This window comes from Eubalaena glacialis, chromosome 3 (genome assembly GCF_028564815.1).
Source record: "Eubalaena glacialis isolate mEubGla1 chromosome 3, mEubGla1.1.hap2.+ XY, whole genome shotgun sequence".
NCBI classification, from domain to species: domain Eukaryota; kingdom Metazoa; phylum Chordata; class Mammalia; order Artiodactyla; family Balaenidae; genus Eubalaena; species Eubalaena glacialis.
In genome coordinates this window covers 23,681,021-23,700,567 of record NC_083718.1, presented here as the reverse complement: position 1 = coordinate 23,700,567, position 19,547 = coordinate 23,681,021, and the positions used below count along the sequence as shown (strand labels likewise).

The 19,547-nt window shown below is 37.0% G+C and overlaps 1 protein-coding gene across 6 annotated transcripts in view; it reads left to right on the top strand.

The window, feature by feature from the left end:
• Positions 1 to 19,547, top strand: part of ENAH (ENAH actin regulator) — a 153,941-nt gene that overhangs the window by 64,647 nt on the left and 69,747 nt on the right. For all 6 annotated transcript variants that reach the window (XM_061187345.1, XM_061187344.1, XM_061187342.1 and 3 more), the window contains exon 2: positions 14,274 to 14,439. In XM_061187345.1, the coding sequence (XP_061043328.1) occupies positions 14,274 to 14,439 (166 nt within the window). The remainder of the gene's footprint in view (positions 1 to 14,273; positions 14,440 to 19,547) is intronic.

The following is a 19,547-nucleotide window of genomic DNA, read 5'->3' as shown; positions in this document are numbered from 1 at the left end:
CCTGGTCCGGGAAGATCCCACATGCCGCGGAGCAACTAAGCCCGCGAGCCACAACTACTGAAGCCTGCGCGCCTAGAGCCCGTGCTCCACAACAAAAGCCACGACAGTGAGAAGCCCGCGCACTGCAACGAAGAGTAGCCCCCGCTCACCGCAACTAGAGAAAGCCTGTGCACAGCAACGAAGACCCAACACAGCCCCCCAAAAAATAATAAATAAATAAATTTTAAAAAAAGATTGTGGAAGTGTAAGGTGTTGATTTGATGCAGTGATATATTGCAAAATAATTCAGTTTTTGCTTCATGTGTTTTGAAACTAATTAGATACATGCACATTTATGATTGTTGTATCTTTATGATGAATCGAACCTTTTATAGTTTTTACAACCTGATGAAAATAATGTGAGGCAGAAAACTTCAGGAAACAGGTGAAATCTCTAATCAGTTGCTTCAATTCTTGTTAATGGGGTGATTTGCTAGGATAGGGAAGTTATGTGCTGCCAAGTGAAGTGTTTACCCATATTTTTCCTTCTGTCACTGACCATTTCTAAATATACTTACTTTCGTGAGCTATCATGCTGTTAATGAGGGTTTAGGTTTGCTGGTGCACTGGGAGTTAATCTTTGAAAACTTCAGATCAGTTAAAAAAAAAAGATAAGTGGGTAGATACAAGATATGAACCTGTTGATTGTGTGCTGTTTATTGTCTGCTAAGTGCTATGGGGCATGTGAAATAGAGATTGTCTTGGCTTTTAAGTTTACATAAAACACTGTATTGTATATTTGAGGGTCGCTGAGAGAGATCTTAAAAGTTCTCATCACAAGAAAAAAAATTGTAACTGTGTGGTGATGGACTTACTGTGGTGTTCATCTTGCTATATATATATACACACACACACACAAATATCAAATCATTATGTTGTATACCTGGAACTAACATACTGGGGGAAGAAAGAAATTTAAGATCTTGGGGGACAGGCAAGAGGGTGTGTGGAGGTGCTGTATTGGTTATTTATGGCAACACAATAAAATTACAGCAATATTTAGTGGCTTAAAACAACACACATTTATTATCACACAGTTTCTGTAGATTAGGAATTTGAGTACAGCTTAACTGGGTCCTCTGGCTCAGGGTTTCTCAACAATTGCTGTCAAGAGGTTGGCCAGGGCTGCAGTCTTAACCGAAGTCATCACGGTTGGTGGGGGGGGAAATCTTCTAAGCTCATTTACATAGTTATTGATTGAATTCAGTTGCAGGCGGTTGGACTGAGGGCCTCAGTTCCTCCCCACAGTTGGCCTGTCACGCCAGCCTTTCCCACAGGATGGAAGCCACAGTCTTTTTGTAAATGAACCCTGGAACTGACATTCCATAACTTTTGCCATAGAATAGAAGCAAGTTGATGGGTGTAGCCCACACACAGGGGAAAGAGATTACACAAGGGCATGAATACCAGGTGGTGGAGATCACTGGGAGCCATCTTTTTTGTTGTGGTTGGGAGGAAGGAAGAAGATGCAAATTATTTCTTATAATTATAGTTGTAATAGGAGCCAGAAACAGCAGGGAGAAAATATAAACCAAAGTTTATAACTAGGAAGCTAATGGTTGTCAGTGCAGCCCAAAGAGTTGTCTTATAAAAAGAAATAAGAGTAGCAAAGCATCTCAAATAACAAGACATAACAAAACTTTGAATATTCGTTGCAACACGTTGGATTAATTCTAGACAATGTTATTGTTTGTGTTTTCTTTATTAGCATAAAAATTTTGACTTGTATTAAGACATAACCTTTACCAAATGCAAGTGGATTAATAAATACAGTTTTATTCCTTGATAGACAAAAATACTTTTTTACATTTTCATGTTTTCTTAATATTTGAAGCTATTATATATTTTTAAAATTGTGGTAAAATATATAATACAAAGTTTATGTATTTTCACCATTTGTAATCACAGTTCAGTGGCCTTAAGTACATTCACATTGTTGTGAATGGTTGTTGTAAACCAACCATCTCTAGAACTTTTTAATCTTCCCAAACTGAAACTGTACCCGTTAAATAGTCACTCCCCCTCCTTCCCTCCCCACAGCCCGTGAAAACCACCATTCTACCTTCTGTCTCTATTAGTTTGACTACTGTATGTCCTTTGTATAAGTGGAATCATACAGTATTTGTCCTTTTGTGTCTGGCTTATTTTAACTTAGCATTATGTCTTCAAGGTTCATCGTGTTACAGCACTTGTCAGGATTTTTTCCTTTCTAAGTCTGAATAATATTTTATTGTATGTATTTACCACATTTTATTTATCCATTCACCTGTTGATGGACATTGGTGTTCCACCTTTTGGCTGAATAGTGCTGTTGTGAATATTGGTATACAAATATCTGTTCAAGTCTCTGCTTTGGGGACTGTCTCAGAAGCTGCCCAGCATAGGTGGGCATGGAAAGGAATTAGCTTTAAGTTTAATTCTGATGAAAAAGAGATCTATAGCAGACAAGAGAGGTTTCTACTAGTTAAAAAATACAAGTGATAGATACCTAAGTAAGTTGTTTCATTAAACCTTACCAAGTTACAAATGGTGTTAACAGGTCTTTTTGTGAAAGACTGAGCTTTTCATAGAAAGTTTTCATAAAAAGTTTCACCAAAAAAAACAAAAACAAAACCGTTTCATAAAAGTTTCATTTTGTTTTAATGACTGGTTTAAAGAATAATTAACTCTGTGCACTTACTGTAATTTAAGATGATGATGTTTATGGTATTTTAGAAAATAAACTACCACACCAGATGTCACTGGGTCTGCTGACCATTCACATTTTCTACAATAATTTTGGATTCAGATTATAATTCAGGTGTGCCCAATTTTAGGAAAGTCAGAGACAGTAAATTAGCCACTTAGCTAAGGTGAGATTTCTGGCAACTTTAACCATCTAGAACTCAGCCATAAAATGGAGCTTTCTTATACTATACCTTTTTTTTTTTTTTTTAATTATCACTTCATCCTGCACCAAGTCTTTGATTCAGCAGAAATTTAGTGAGCTCCTAAGTAGGGGCTAAACACCAGCTACTGTTAAATATATCAGTAAAACACAGTCCCTCCCCTCCCAATCTAGTTGGGAAGACATTAGTAAATGATTATGGTGTTACCCCTAGTTCAGTCTGTGTTCATATTCAGTCCTCTTCTTTGTTTTCATTTGTCTGAAAGGATCTTTTTTCTGTAGTTTTAGGTTGAAATTTTATCTTAATTTTCTAGTCAATACTTTACTAACTTGGATGAAAATAACTAAAGTTTCTTGTATTATTTCGTTTTACCTATTCTTTTTGAAAAATGAGAGTGGTATTCCTCATATTAGCTAGTATATTTTAGAGTTCATGTACTCCCTCTAATGCTAAATTGTTACATTGTATAGTAACAAAATCAGGGTAGTTAAAAATAATGGAATGGTGGGTGCTGTTCTACCATATGACTTGTTTTAAAAATCATGTTATATTTATATATTCTTCACTTGCGTGCATGCGTGTTTGTGTGTGTGTTGTGTGTGTGTCTAGTTTGATGTCTAAAAGGCTTCCTACAGATTTTGCCTTCATGTAATTCTTTGAAGAATGTTGAGGTTCAATTTGAAGGAAACTTTCCCTGAAGTATTAATTTTATGCATATGTTTTGTACTATCTTTAAAAAAAAGTCTGTGATAGTCTAGATATGTTTTCGTAATAGTATAAGGTATAATTTTCTCTAGTGAAGTCTTCAAAAGAATCCTGGTTTATTTCTACAAGAACATCAATTTCAGCAAATATGCAAATTCCCTTCCCTTAGCTTCAACAAATATAACATGAAGTATAATGCAGAAATGATAGAAAACTTCTGAGGAGTTAATTTTATTGAACTAATATAATTGGTAGTTAGGCAGACTCTAGCTCTCTTATTCAAGTAGAGTGATCGTAAGTCCAGACTCTGAAGCAGACTGGCTGCTTTGAATCCCATTTCTGTCACTTCCTACAGTATGTTGTTTGGTCAAATTAATTCACTTCTCAATTTCCTATCTGTAGAATGGGAATATTAACAAGTATCTACCAAATAAAGTTGTTGAATAAATAAATGAATTAATAAAGGCAAAGCACATAGAACAGTGTGTGGATCTTCTTAAGTATTATATTCATATTAGTATTTGTTTTTATTATAGTATCATTATTATCATCACAACCCTGGCTCAGTAATTAATTATATATGTCACTTATTTGTCTCTGGGTTTTAGGTCTTTATTAATGTAAGGAGATTTCTTTGCGACTACAACTGGGGATATGTCAGTCTATACTAAATACTATAGATAGTCAAAAATTAATAGATTTTCCCTCATTGATTTGTTACGATTTTTGTGCTTGCAGTTAAGCAATACTTTGAAACATAGGCTCCGAAAATATTTATCTATGGATAGTTGTAGAGTACAGTCTCCTGAAACAGTTGGTTTTAATTTTTTAAAAATAGTGTTTGCTTTTTTTTTGTTAACTAGTCTTCTGTATCACAGGAAAAGCAGGAGGGCTTGATTTACCTGGGCTTCTCGGCAGCAGGCCAAGGCTCCTTCAGTATGTGCCCAGCCAGTTGCATGCAGAGGCAGGTTTCCATCCAAGATTTTCTGTCTTAGTAGTTTCTTAATTCTCTTTTTACTTCCTGCCCAATATGATTTCATTTTCTTTTCTCTCTACAAACCCTTATAAATTCCATCCTCGTTTTCTCCTCTCTCTTGTGGTTCTAAGAATATCAAAATAGTCGCATTTTCATTTTCTGTATTATTCCTCTCTCTCCAGGTATATTGTTGGCAGAGGCAGGTTCTTTTTGTTGGCCAAGTCACATTTATAGAATTTTTCACGTTCTATACTTCTGCAAATAAGAGGTATTCATAATTAAAGTCAAATAGTACAATAAAGATTTTCTAAAAAGCTTACTCTTATTCCTAAACATGCATAACTGCATGCAGGAAGTGCCTCCTTTCAGGTACTTTTTCTACATAGTATTTTACCTAATGATTTCTCCTTTTTTTTAAGAGACTTTTTCATCCTATGGGATAACCCAACAGATTTGCTGAAATGTTTTCTAAAACATGCTATATTGCTTTAGATATATTGGTCATTTTCTGTGGTGACTGTGGATCTGTTATATGTTAGATTACAGTTGTACTTTGCACATGAATATAGATATTATGGGATGAAGAGTTAAGTAGTGCCATTGATATTTTCACCTTTTTAAAAAACCTTTTAGAGGTAGACATAGAGAATGGACTTGGTAACATGGGGTGGGAGGGCGAAGCTGGGGCGAAGTGAGAGTAGCATCGACATACACACACTACCGAATGTAAAATAGTTGGCTGGTGGGAAGCAGCAGCATATAGCACAGGGAGATCAGCTCGGTGCTTTGCGGCGACCTAGAGGGGTGGGATAGGGAGGGTGGCAGGGAGGCTCAAGAGGGAGGGGATATGAGGACATGTGTATGCATATGGCTGATTCGCTTTGTTGTACAACAGAAACTAACACAGTATTGTGAAGCAATTATACTCCGATAAAGAGCTATTAAAAAAAAAACAACCTTTTAGTATTTCTTAGAGAGATGAATGGTATACAACTATGTGGTCTTTAGTGGAAATTTTGCCTTTCTACGTTATTGGAGCTACTGCCTCACAGATGGTTTTCTTGCCTTGCAGAAAATAAGTTTGTTTGCTGCCTTATTTGTATCTGCTGTTTGTCAGTGGCATTCACAGAGTTTTCCCGTATCCTTCAATCAGGGAGCCAGGACAGCAGCACCTAGCTGTTCTAGCAAGCAGCACCCGCCCCCCGCCATTCTTAGCAAGTTTTTTGGTTTATGGATGGAATATGAAAGGAGAAAAGCTAGTTAATATTTCACAAATGTAGCGTATAGTAGAAGCTTTTGTATGTAATGTGATCTGTACGGGTGATGATGGTTGGTTAATTGATCTCAAGCTTGGTATCCTTAAAAATGACATGTACCTTAGAGCATTTTAGTCTACTTTATGTTCATTCTCTGACTTTTGTTTTTGGTAAAGCTTTTAGTGTTAGTCTGGTGATGAGAAGTCTACATCGTTTTTCTTTCCTGAAGCATGCCCATGTTTTATCTTCAGAGTTTCAGCTTTGGTTTCTTTAAAGTGGAGAGAGAACTTAAGATATATGCAAAGCATTCTCAGTATAGCAGTCTGCTAGACTTGTGTGATTTCCCCCGTCTTTTATGTATATCTTACAATTTTTTAGTGCCTCATCTTGATAGGAACTTAATTTTCATAGAATTTCTATATATTCACATTGTATCCCTTTATATAATATTTAAATTGCATAATTACAGTACAAGTACAATTGGAATGAATATATTTGGTCACAAACACAGCTGACTTCTTAATAAGTATACAGCCTAACTGAGAGCAGAAGAGTGCGGGGTGATGAGAATAGTTTTCTAGCTCAGAGCTGAGTGTTTTGAGTGCTAATGGTATGTTTTATAGATGGAAAGGAGAAGGTCTGAGGTTGTCCATTTGGGCATTGGAAGTCAGAAAAGGGAGCTTTCACTGGCATGTTTTGGCGCTCTTACTCAAAGCTTATGGATTTTTGCTTTTTACAGTTAATATTGCTCACTACTTTCCAAGTCAGTACTTCAACAAATCTTAATTAGGAGAGATGAAAAGATACAATGCCGACCCTTCAGGGTTTAATATGATGTTGTTGGAGACATGATATGCATAGTGTATTGTGAGAACCCAGAGAGTGAGTTCCTGTTATATATTGAGGGAGAGAGGAAAAGCTTTCAAGAGGATGTGACACTTGTGTCTAAATTCTGCAGAACTGTCAGTATTAGGCGAGGAGGAAATGTGCAGGTAGTTTAGGTACAGGGCATGTGCAAAGGTGTAGATATATGGACAAATATGGCATAATTGTTATTGCTGTAGTGAATACTGATGTGCCCCCAGTGGTGGGATGTGCCACCAGCAGCAGGATGGTAGAATGGTGTCTTGTACACATTTCATGCTACAAGTATTTGAAAGAAAGAAAGTATGAATGTTGAGAAAGACAGAGGCCAAATCACAGTAGACCCCTTGTGCCATGCTATGAAGCCAAAGTTTATCCTGAAATGAGTCTTTGGAGTGTCTTAAGCAGAACAGTGAGGTGATGAGATTTGATTTAGAAAAATTTCCCTCTGGAAGCACTGGGAAGAAGGAGTAAAATTGCAGTCAGGGATACCAGTTAGGAGACTTGAAATAATCCAGATGAGAAACTAGGGACGGCCCAAATTAAAGCTTTTGAGCATTGTGAGCAAAGGGAACTAATGAATTTAGAAGTTTTTAGGAAGTAGAATTGACAGGCCTTGGTGACAGAGTGCCTGGCAGGGTGAAGGGCAGGGAGGATGCTGGTGTGACCCCTAGGGTTGCAGGATGGCTAGAGTCCAGAGTGGTGAACTGAGAGAAAAAGCCTTCTATTTGTGACTCCTCTAGTGCTTAACACAATACAGGGCATGCTATTTATTGCTTACTTTCCTATTTGAAGAAAATACATGTTTATTATTCCCGATTTGAGTGCATAATCTTTTATAACTCTAGGAGGCCATGGAATGCAGGTGTGAAAAATAATTGTGGAATTGAATTGAAATCTAAAATTATGTTTAAGCCTCTTTAATGCTTGAAATGTTATAAAAATTGCAAGCTTGAGCAAAAAAAATTGACATCAGAGAATAAGATGGAAATACTGTCTTTAAAATTACCAACTTTTTAAAAAAAATTAATTTTATTTATTTATTTTTGGCTGCCTTGGGTCTTCTTCGTTGCTGCGTGCAGGCTTTCTCTAGTTGCGACCAGCGGGGGCTACTCTTCGTTGCAGTGTGCGGGCTTCTTGTTGTGGTGGCTTTTCTTGTTGCTGAGCATGGGCTCTAGGCGCGCAGGCTTCAGTAGTTGTGGCTCGCGGGCTCTAGAGCGCAGGCTCAATAGTTGTGGCACACGGGCTTAGTTGCTCCGCGGCATGTGGGATCTTCCTGGACCAGGGCTCGAACCCATTTCCCCTGCATTGGCAGGCGGATTCTTAACCACTGCGCCACCAGGGAAGCCCTAAAATTCCCAACTTCTTTGTGTAATTTCTTTCTTAATATTTTATCTTCTGAATAACTGACATCTTGATTCACAGAGTGACTCAGTATCATAACAGACAAGATGCTAATTCTCTTTCTTAGGGTAAACTCTCTAAGTCGTCAGTAGTATAGCAGAGGTTATTGTATAGATCTTGATAACTTACTGCAGACTAGGCTCTGTCATTCGAAGATAAATGACATTCTCCTTTTCAAAGATGATGAATACATTTTTATATGTATGTAAAAATAAATTAATTGGGACCATGACTTCCAGTAGTGACATCCTTTGTAGCATGTCACATACTACTTTGGGAGTATCAGTAAAATGCTAGGTGACATAATTTTTCTCTTGCCTTTGGTTGTCCCCTCCTTCCCCTTCTCCTTCGTCTTACCTACTAGCAAATCCTGTCTCCTGTGCTTCTGACATATATATCCCATATGCTTCCCTCTCCTTTATTTCTAGTCTGGTCCAAATGTCACCATACACACGTCTCACACTGGTCTTCATGCTTGCATTCTTGTTTTCCATGCCACCTTTCTGAATCCCTTCTCTTTATAGTAGCCGGAGTCATCTTTTAAAAGTGTAAGTCATGTTCTGCTTAAAACCCTCTAGTGGCTTCCCAATGCACTTGGAGTAAAATCCTAACTCCTTCCTGTGGCTCAGATATTACCTCCGCAGAGTCCTCCTGGTGGAAAAATTAATGAATACTATGGGAGGAGGGAGCAATTAATTCTGGCTTTGGGGACTCCAGAAAGACCTTAACAGAAGGAATGGTATTTGATCCAGGTCTTGATGATCCATTTCTTGAGTAGGATTTTGTTAAATGAAATTATGTACTGAACGAGAATTTAAACAATGCCTACTCTGTGCCTAGGCACTGAATATTCATGCTTTCTTTGACAAGTAATGGTTACTTTGAAAGGAAGTTGCTATTTTCAAAGACTTGGCTTTATTGCAATTTCAGTAAACAGCATAGACAAGAATAGCCAAGGGATCCTTACTCTGCTTAAATACCAGGAACCATTTCATTCACAGGTAACCTATAAAAATAAAATTGGGCCAGCATTTTCTACCATCATATATACCTGTTCAGGAAATTTGACTGTATTCAGAAATGAATTTTAACAAAGCCACAGAATTGGATTGTAGTGTCATGGTTTTTATACTTTTTTAAAAAATCAGCTGTCTTTAGCCTTCTAATGCCATATTTCATTTTTTAAAAAACCAAAATTAACATCAGGAAAATGAGGTATAATCAATTATATATACCATTTGCATTTGGTCATAAAATGAAATTTTTGTTTATAACTAATTTACTGCCTGATCTTCACAAAAGTACAGCTCAGTAATTTACTAATTTAATCTTTTATGTACTTCCTTTACTGACTCAGAATGTTGAAGGCTTTGACTAGGTATTCATTTTGAGCCTTGTTATAATTCAGATAGAATGATAATATAAAGATTATAAAATTTTTGTCTTTTTTGCTGTGCTTGTTTAGATCTTTATTTTCTTTAATTTTTTCCCCTTTTTGACTCTTCAATAGCTGTGGTTCTTAAATCTTGCCTTCCTTCCATGTTACTTTTCCCTGAAAAACTGCACATATGTGAATTTCTGATATTTCATCATTTCAGAAATTCACTCATTGACTTTCTCATCTAAAAATCCTCCTAGATAAAGTTGGAAATTCTTACCAGAAGAACCTCTAAGCTGACCTGTCACTGCTCTAGTGCTTGTATATACACCAACGCACAGGCAGTTCTGTTGTGACTCAGGCCAGTCATATGGTCATACATATAAAGCAGGAAGGCTTGTAAGTATTTCACTGGAGCAGGGAGAAATGGAAGAAAAAAAAAAAGTGGACAATGTAGAGAATTGTATGGAAAGCTAATTATTATATTTATAGTATATTACATTGTATTTATTTTGAGATTTTTAAGTTCCAAAATATCTTCATTTTAGTAAGTTATGGTGGTCCCCTACCTTACCCTGAAATCTCCTACCTGGCAAGTAGGCCAAAATACTGTCAACCCTATTCTGTATTGATTCATCCAGTCGGTTTTTGAAGTTTATGGGTTTGTGAAATCCAAAACTGGGTACCACTAGCTTATTTTGTGCGTACCTGTAATTTGGAGTTGGTATATTGAGTGGGAGTTTTCTTCTCAAATCAACAGTCTGTTCTCTTATTTTTTTGATACAAACTGGGTGTCCAACAATTCAACTGAATTCAAACACTAACTTTCTGGAATTAGTACAAGATGCCATAGGTTGAGGGCTCAGTCCCACAGGACTGCTCCCACTTTAGACCTGGCTGCTGTCAACTGAAAAAAAAAAAGTACAACGTGACAGTAGTGAGTTAAGTAGTGAGTAAGTTTTATCTGGGGCCAAATGGGAACTATAACCTGGGAGACAGCTTCTCAGAAAGCTCTGGGGAACTGTTCCGAAAAGATAAGGGGGAGGTCAGTATCTATGTGATTTTAGCGAAGGAGGATCAATCAAGCACACATTTTGGCAGAAGGTTGCTGCTAGTCACGATGTCTCTGTTAATGATTTTAGTGCTTTTCTAGATGTGAGAAGATGCAAGAAATTGGGCTCATAAAGTCTTCTGAAAATACCTAACTATCTGAAGGCCTGTTCTGCCAGTTTTTCCTAGAGCACAGAGTGCCTCATTCCTGATCTCCGCCCCGAACTCCTTTCAGGGGGTGTTGAAGGTCAGCGACTCCAGTGGCTTAGTGGCTTCATTTTTGTAGAACCAGGTAGCAAGTGACAATTTTTAGTTGGCACTGCCAGTGGGGTACTTAGGTTACCCACACTTAGGCCCGGCTGACTACAAATTCGGGGGTTCCCAAGACTCCCCTTCAGGCTCAATAATTTGTTAAAATGACTCCCAGAGCTCAGGAAAGTGTTTTACTTACCATTACTGGTTTATCATAAAGGATACAACTCAGAAACAGCCAGGTGGAAGAGATGTATAGGGCAAGGAATAGAGAGCTTCTAGGTCCTCTCTAGGCATGCCACCCAACCAGCACCTGGACGTGAGCTCGATTGGGTGTTTTTACGGAGATTTCGTCATGTAGGCATGATTGATTAAATCATTGGCCATTGTGAGTGAGACCAGTCTCCGGCCCTTCTCTCCTCCCCAGAGGTGGGGAAGGGGTGAGACTGAACATTTCTACCCTCTGATCTTGGCTTTGTATTTCTGGTACCCAGCCCCCATATGGAAACCTAGAGTCATCTCATTAGCATACCAAAGACACTCTTACTGCTCAGGAGATGCCAAGGGTTTTAGGAGCTCTGTTCCAGGAACCTGACAAAGACCAAATATTTTTTGTTATACCATAGGATGTGTGTCTCTAGTTGAGGAGAGGTCCTCAGGTGTGTGGAAAGGAATGGAAAGACTTGGCTTGGTTGCTAAGAGCCCACTGGACAGTGCCATTCCTTCCTGGCTGGGCCTTGATTTGGCTTCTCTGAGTGCTGGATGCCTTGTAGAACTACAGGGTTGTTTGGGGCTTAGCTTGTATCTTCACAGCTTGCCGCATAACCCGCGTGGCTCTGACTATACCTCCAGTAACACTTCAGCTCTTACCCACATCTTATTTTTTTCTTCCCTTTAACCTTGGCTTCTCTTGGTGCTTCTTGGTTTTATTTAGAGTTAGATTTGTATCCTTAACATCTCTGTTTGAAGATTTCTTTTCATCTTCATTAGAAAACTAATCAACCAGTTTTTGTATTTTTGGCCTTTCTTGGCTACTTTGATACGTTCATTTAGAGATGTCTTTGTTTCTGTGGTTATAGGGAAATTGAAGCGACCAGACATTTGCTTGCTGACTAAGTGGTTTATATATATCTTGAGTAATTAAGCATTAGTCAGAGCTATTCAGTTAACTCGGTGCTTCAGGAATTTGGAATGTCTCCGGCATCCCACTGTAGAGCAATGAGGAAGAAAAAGGTGGAGGAGAAAGTTGGGACATTTTATTTAACTCTCCTGGTTTTATATTTCCTATGTATCTTTTGTAACTTTTTTTTTTTTTTTTTGAGGCATGGCATGACCTGATTTACAAAATAGGGGTTCAACTATTGCTTTAGCTTCTGTGATCCCAGTGGAACTTCTTGAAGAGACATTATTTCTTGAACCTTGGGGAAACATCGTGTATGTCCAAAAACATTAATTTTCGAACTGGAAAATACTGTTCTGTATTAATTTACAGATTTGTTTATTGAGTTGTTATTTACAGTTAGTTAGTAAATTTGTTTCTTGGATTGTATGCTGTAAGAGGCACTTTGCCTTAGCTTGTTTCTTTCTATAGGGTTATGTAAATTTTGTCCCTTAACAAGTATTTTTGTTGTGAGCGATGAAGAGATTTCAACTGCTGTGCTGACAAAGGCTCTTTAATCAAGCTTTTAAAAATAATTCAAGCTTTAGTCATTGCCTCGTTTTTACTCCCAGAACTAATTTACTAAAAAAAATTTGGTGCAGCATAAAAATTTAGACAGTACCACTGGGTTTATTTCAGTGTTTGTGCTGCACAGGTATTGTTACAAGTTTTTGTAAGATTTAGCTAATGGAAAATTACAAGCATGTATAACCCCACTGTTCTGGGTGGTTTTATTGCTTGGTGCTGTGACCTCTTTAGGTCTCCCATGATCTTCTGTCATCAAGTCACACAACAGGTCTAGTAAAGCACATACATATACTGTTGAGAGATGGGCCAGAAGTGTGGGTAAGAAGGGAGGGCATGAAAGCGACTTTTTGTTTCCCAGGATGTTGGGGAAGAACCCACATGATTTACTGTTTAAAATCTTGAAGGCTAAAATTGGTGGAATGAGCAGTGCTTTCGTTAAAGATGGGGTTGGATGAGCTACTTAGCATCTCCATTAACAGCTGCTTAAGTGGCAAGATAAGTCTTCTATATGGAGATTGAGTCATTTTAATTCGGTTAATAGTCAGCATGGAGTTAATATACCTGTTCTGTAGTTGACTTTTGGTATTTCATTTAAAAAAAATAACATATGGTATAAAATAAAGTAAAATTCCAATCAGTCTTTTTTTAATATAAATTTATTTATTTATTTTTGGCTGTGCTGGGTCTTCGTTTCTGTGCGAGGGCTTTCTCCAGTTGCGGCGAGCGGGGGCCACTCTTCATCGCGGTGCGCCGGCCTCTCACTGTCGCGGCCTCTCCCGTTGCGGAGCACAGGCTCCAGACGCGCAGGCTCAGTAGTTGTGGCTCACGGGCTTAGTTCCTCTGCGGCATGTGGGATCCTCCCAGACCAGGGCTCGAACCCGTGTCTCCTGCATTGGCAGGCAGATTCCCAACCACTGTGCCACCAGGGAAGCCCCCGGTCAGTCTTTTATACCCAGTATTATTTTGGAATATATTTGAAAGATGAAACTATTGCTTAATATAGAATTAAGAGCATCTCTACATTTTATTTATTCATGTATCTCAGTTTCACTTGGTAACAAATAATTGAGATGAAGCTGAGATTTAAAGATTCTATCATGGAGTTGGTCTTTTTTTCTTCAATATTTGTTTGTGAAGCTTAGAATTTAACATCTAGAAGAATCCTTAGAAATCATCTTATTTTACTTTTTCATTTTTAAGTGAAGAAATTTGAAACATAAGATGTTATCTTGCCTGAGTGGAGTCAGGGACTACCCAGTCACGGTGCTGTCCATTGATTGCTAGTGGCCACTCCATATCTCAAGGGGCAGAAGAGCCTAGCAGAATTTGTTATATAGACCTTGAAGCAAGCCTGATGATAAAAGTAATTTTGCCAGTAAAGAGAGGTAATCACAAACAGTTCACCAATGTTATAAACATATGTATACAGTTAAATAATGATTAATTTATATTTGTAGTTATATTCAGCTTAATGAATGTATTAGATCCTCAGATTTAGAAGAAAATGTTTCTTATATCTACGTGCTCTTTGTGGATCCTGACCTCTTTCTGGTCCCTCATTACAGTTCATTTTTTGGTCTGTCTTCCCCATCAGACTCCACCCATAAGAGCAGGAAGCCTCTGTCTTGTTCATTGTTGCTGTTTCTAGCACCCAGTAAAGCACTAATTGTTGACCAACTGCTCGGTTAGCTAACTCTGGTTTATATGGCTGTGTGGGAAGCTTAGCATATTTTAAGTATCTTAAAAGTTTGCTTTTCTTCCCCCCCCACCCTAGTGAACAGAGTATCTGTCAGGCAAGAGCTGCTGTGATGGTTTACGATGATGCCAATAAAAAGTGGGTGCCAGCTGGTGGTTCAACCGGGTTCAGCAGAGTTCATATATATCATCATACAGGCAACAACACATTCAGAGTGGTGGGCAGGAAGATTCAGGACCATCAGGTAAGGGTCTATTAAATTCTTAACGTTATCTAGTATTACATAAGGACTTGATACATTCAGTAAAATAAAGAAGTACTTTAAAATTATAGACAAAAGAGTCTCTATGGGAAAAAGGATATCGGTTTGCCTTCCCACCCTCTCCACCTTTTATAAAGCCTGAATTTAGATGAGGATTTAGGACTAATTGTTCAAGAATATAAATCTGAGTTTTTCAGTTACGAATATTCTTTAGATGCTTTGGCCTTCAAACTAGCTAGGTTTTGGAATCCAAAGTAAATTTAAGACAAACTAAAATGTGAAATACACTTAAGTAGCAGAGCGTGTTTAAGGAATTCATTTCCCACCAAAGGTATGGGGTATGGGATTATAGGAAAGAGTTCAAAATGTAAGTAGTTTCATAAAATATTGTTAAATTCATATACGATAGAAAAATTGTAGGTATTAAGGTTGCCAGAATAGTTAGGCTTTTGTAATTCATGTCTGCCATGACAACTAAGCTTTTACTGATTCCCTGCTCTGGATTTCTTAGAAAGGTGACTGGATTATCTGATTACTGGAGTTCTTGGGCCTTAACAGATCAGGAGCAGTAGATAGAGGAAAATATAAATAGAGTCTTGCTAGCATTAAGTATATACCAATAGCAGTGAGGACTTTTATAAAGAACAGATTTACAAAATACTTTTTTTTGGCTCTGGTAAGATGGTAAAATCAACCAATGTTAAACATATGCAGGAAAAATGTAACACATTTCCAGCTGAGCTCTTACTAAAGAAAGGTAGGTCCCTGCATTTCCACTAGGAGACAGGGTGGTGCAGTGTGGGGTGGCCAGATGCTGCAGCAGCCCTGTGTTTTGGGATGGAGATTATGAACTGGTAGTATCCAGGGGCTTAGATTTTGTGGCCTGTGAGAGGCTGGGCTTTGAAACCAGTATCTCTGCATAAAGCTCAGCCTCTTCAAGGGGCTGCACACCATAAAAAGAGGACTTAGAAAAATTCTCCTGATCGGCAAAGAAGTTTGTTTCTGTCTGAGCTGGTTTAGGAGCTCCTCTGAAAAATAGGAACCTCCAACTTCACTTACACAACTCCAGTCAAGAAATTAACCAATACTGGTTGCAGGCCAGTGAAACTCCTAGGGCACCTGGCAAAAACAAATGCATTGCTCCCCTGGAGAGGAACTTCTAAAGACCTGAATCAGTCTGCCGAAAGGCAGGTCACTGAATTTTAGCAAGTTTAACTATTAATACTAACTGTCCCAGCCTGCCCTCTGTCCTCTCAGGCCCCCTACCCTGTTCTTTCTCCTCCCTAGCCTCCCTCCTTTTGCCCTCTGTGCCTGTTGCTCAGCCCTTCTCTGGTCTCCACAGTCTCTGTACCAAGAACCCTCTCTCCCTGGGGGGTATCCAGGTCATTCTGAGTACTTTCTCTCCCCTTTGTGTTTCCTCCAGCAAAGTGTCCCAGCAGTGAGTTAGGCCAGAGACAAATTGAATACTTCCTAAGATGCTACTATAGAGAAAAACTGGAAACTGGACAACTAGAACTTTGTAGAAATTATCGAACATTTTAAACACAACATTCCAAACTAGTAGCTGTAAAATAAATTTTTGGTAAATTCAGTGAATTGGTCATTTGATAGCACTGATGAACAAACCTAAAAGTATCTAAATATTGGCAAAAATGAAAATGAATATTTAAAAATAATTGGATCAAATCATTATTTGTAAACTTGAAATGAATATAATGTTATATGTCAGTTATACCTCAACTGAAAAAAAAATTAGAAATCTGTGTAAGTCAGGAAATTTCCATATGAAATACTGAAATTTTTATTCATAAGAGAAGTAAACTATACTATGACTTCCACTTTTGACAAATGGAGTGTTTCTTAAAATACTGGAAATTTAAAAACACACTCCTAAATAATTTGTGACACTAAGATGAAATCATTATGAAGATTAGAAAATGTTTAAAAATTTTAAAAAACCAACCTGGATCTGAGTGACAAGATATTACATATAGAAACCTGTGGCATGTCTAAGTTGTCCTTAGATGGACCACCCACCCCCCCATCCCCCCGTTTATTCTCATATCTGCAAATCTGTTTCTGTTTTGTCATGTTTGTTTGTTTGTTTTGTTTTTTAGATGCCTCATGTAAGTGAAATCGTAGCGTATTTGTCTTTCTTTGTCTGACTTATTCAGCATGATACCCTCTAGGTAGATGGACAAATCTTAATGGCATATAATAAGCAAACCCAAAAAAGCAGAAGGAAATACTAAGAATAAAAGAAAAAAATAACTAAATAATAAATAGAAATTATTAACACAAAAGCTGCTTCCCTGAATAAATTGACAGAATCAAACAAAAAAATTAAAAGCTATAAATAAACAATATTAGGGTTGGAAAGAGATATCACTATAGTTATAGTAAGGAAATAAATTATAATATTATGAACAGCTTTACACTAATAAATGGGCCATTTTGTAGAAAAATATAATTTACCACACCTGGCAGAAAAGTATAGAAACATAATAGACCTCAATCATAAAATGTATCAGTAGTTATTTATCTACCCCCAAAATTTAAAAAAAAAGGAGAACATCCAGAGCATTTATAAACAAAATCTAAAAACCTTCAAGCTGTTACCTGTTTTATGCAAACAGTTCTAAAGAAGAGTGTTTTATGAGGCTAGTATAATTTTGATATATGAGACATAGAAGAGCCATTTGAGAGAGGAAACTTATAAGCATGTTTCACTTAAGAATATTGATATAGATATAAAAGTCCTCAATAAGATATTAGCTGACCAAATGCAACAATGTATATGGGGGAAAAAAAAGACCACCACTTGACCAAATAGGATTTATCTCTTGATCTCAGTAATGTAAGGGTAGTTTAACATTAGATAACCTATTAATTTGCTAGGAGAAAACCTATAAGAAACAAGAGTCTCAGGAAAAACATTGATAAAATTAAAATCCATACATAATAATTCTCAGCATGTTTGGCATAAAAATGAGTTTTCTTAAGCTGATAAGGATGAATAATATAAACATACAGCAAACATCTTACAAGATGGTTCAATGTTGGAAGGATTTCCATTAAACTCAGGAATAAGTTTGAGGATTTCACCTTTAATCATCTTCATTTAGTATTGCAGAAGAGGTAACCTAGGAATATGAAGATGAAGAAATAGAAGCAGTAAGGATTGAAAAGGAAGAAACAGAGCTGACCTTATTCGCTGATGATATAATTGTCTACGTAAAAAATTCCCAAGAGTATCTGCAGATAAAATATTAGAACTAATAAGATTGTTCAGCAAGGTTGCTGGATATAACATCAGTATATAAAAATCAGTAGCATTTTTGTAGAACTAACGATAAACAAATTGAAAATATAATTTTATACAGATACTGCTTAAAGTAACAAAAATGATAAAGTACCTAAGAATAAATCTAATAAATAATTGGTTTCTTGTCATTCCAGAGTACCTTTTTTCATTTCTTAATGGTTATCAGTCTGTTCTAAGTAGAAACATATTAGTATAATTTATTAAACAACATCTAAACTTTCTGTACTAAGAGCCATTAAAAAAAATGACCCACCATTTATTTGTAAAACTGAGTATGTACAAATTGTATACATATATATGAGAAGCTACCATTTTTCTCCTTAATACTTAAGTGCTTTTTATGTTCTAGGCATTGTAGTTAGGTCTTATATAGATAATAATTCCTGACCTTGAAGAACAATGCAGTAAAGAATGGGATATTATGCATGTAAGGAAAACAGCACAGTTAGTTGTTTCATTTATGACAAATCATTGCTCAGCGAGGGCATAAAAGAATGATCACTTTGTTGAGAAGATGGGAAAGAGGGTTGTGGATGACTTCATAGACAAGATAAGCTATTGACCCACGTCAGAAGGAAGTATAGGTGTTTAACTGCACGGTTTAATCTGTTATGCTCAGGCTAAAAATGGATGGGTGTGCGTAGGATGGAAATCACTAATCTAGATGCAAGCTCATTGGGTTTGAAGTATTAGGATTATGAAGAAGTCCAAACCTGATAACATCCTTAGTGAACATCCAATAAACAGTTGTTATTAAATGAAGGTATATGCATCCCCCTTGACTTTGAAAGCTTTTTGAGATTATACAGCTTTGTCAGTCCTTGAAAGTTAGAATCGAATGAAATAATTTGTTCACATTTTAAAATTTCTATATTGGAAAAAGTGAACTTATGATTTAGATAATTCTCTTTTGATTCCAGTAATATTTTCCTCAACTTTTTCTAATATTCTGTCACTGAACAAGTTGAAAAAAGTGAACATAACTATCTTTTTTTGCCTGCCCTTTTAACCTATTTGCCAAGCAGGGATATATATAGATTTGCCTTAAAATTTGGTTTATAATTTCCTGGTAATGTTAAATTCTAGCTTTGGGTTTCTAGTAGCTAAGGATTTGTGACCTCCCCACCCCCTAGCCCGATATGTATAGAAATCATATGGTAGGAGGCGATCATATCTTCTTAATTGTAGTAAAAATAACAAAATTTACCATTTTAACCATTTTTAATGTACAGTTCAGTGACATTAAATACATTCATATTGTTGTGCTGCAACCATCACTGCTATTCATCTCCAGAACTTTTTCATCCTCCCAAACTGAAACTCTGAACCCTTTAAACAATAATTTTCCATTTCCCTCTACCCATAACCCCTGGCAACCTCCATTCTCCATTCTATTTTTATGAATTTTACTATTCTAGGCATTTCAAATAATTGGAATCATACAATATTTGACCTTTTATATCTGGCTTATTTCACTTAGCATAACATCTTTAAGTGGTCATATTTTTAAAATAGTTGTCAAATTTGGGTATTGGTGGATGAGGTAATTTAGATAGAGCCTCTCTCTGTGAACCAAAACAATTGGACAGAATATTTAAAAGAAAGAAGTCTATTTGGAGAGCTTACGTGGCAATGAAGAATTATGGGTCCATGACCTAAAAGCAGAAAGAACCAGAGAAGTGAGCCCAGCTTGGGACCTATGTTTACCTGGAAGCACATATCAGTTTTGAAAGAGGGGACTGAGTAGCTGAACAGAGCTTTTGGC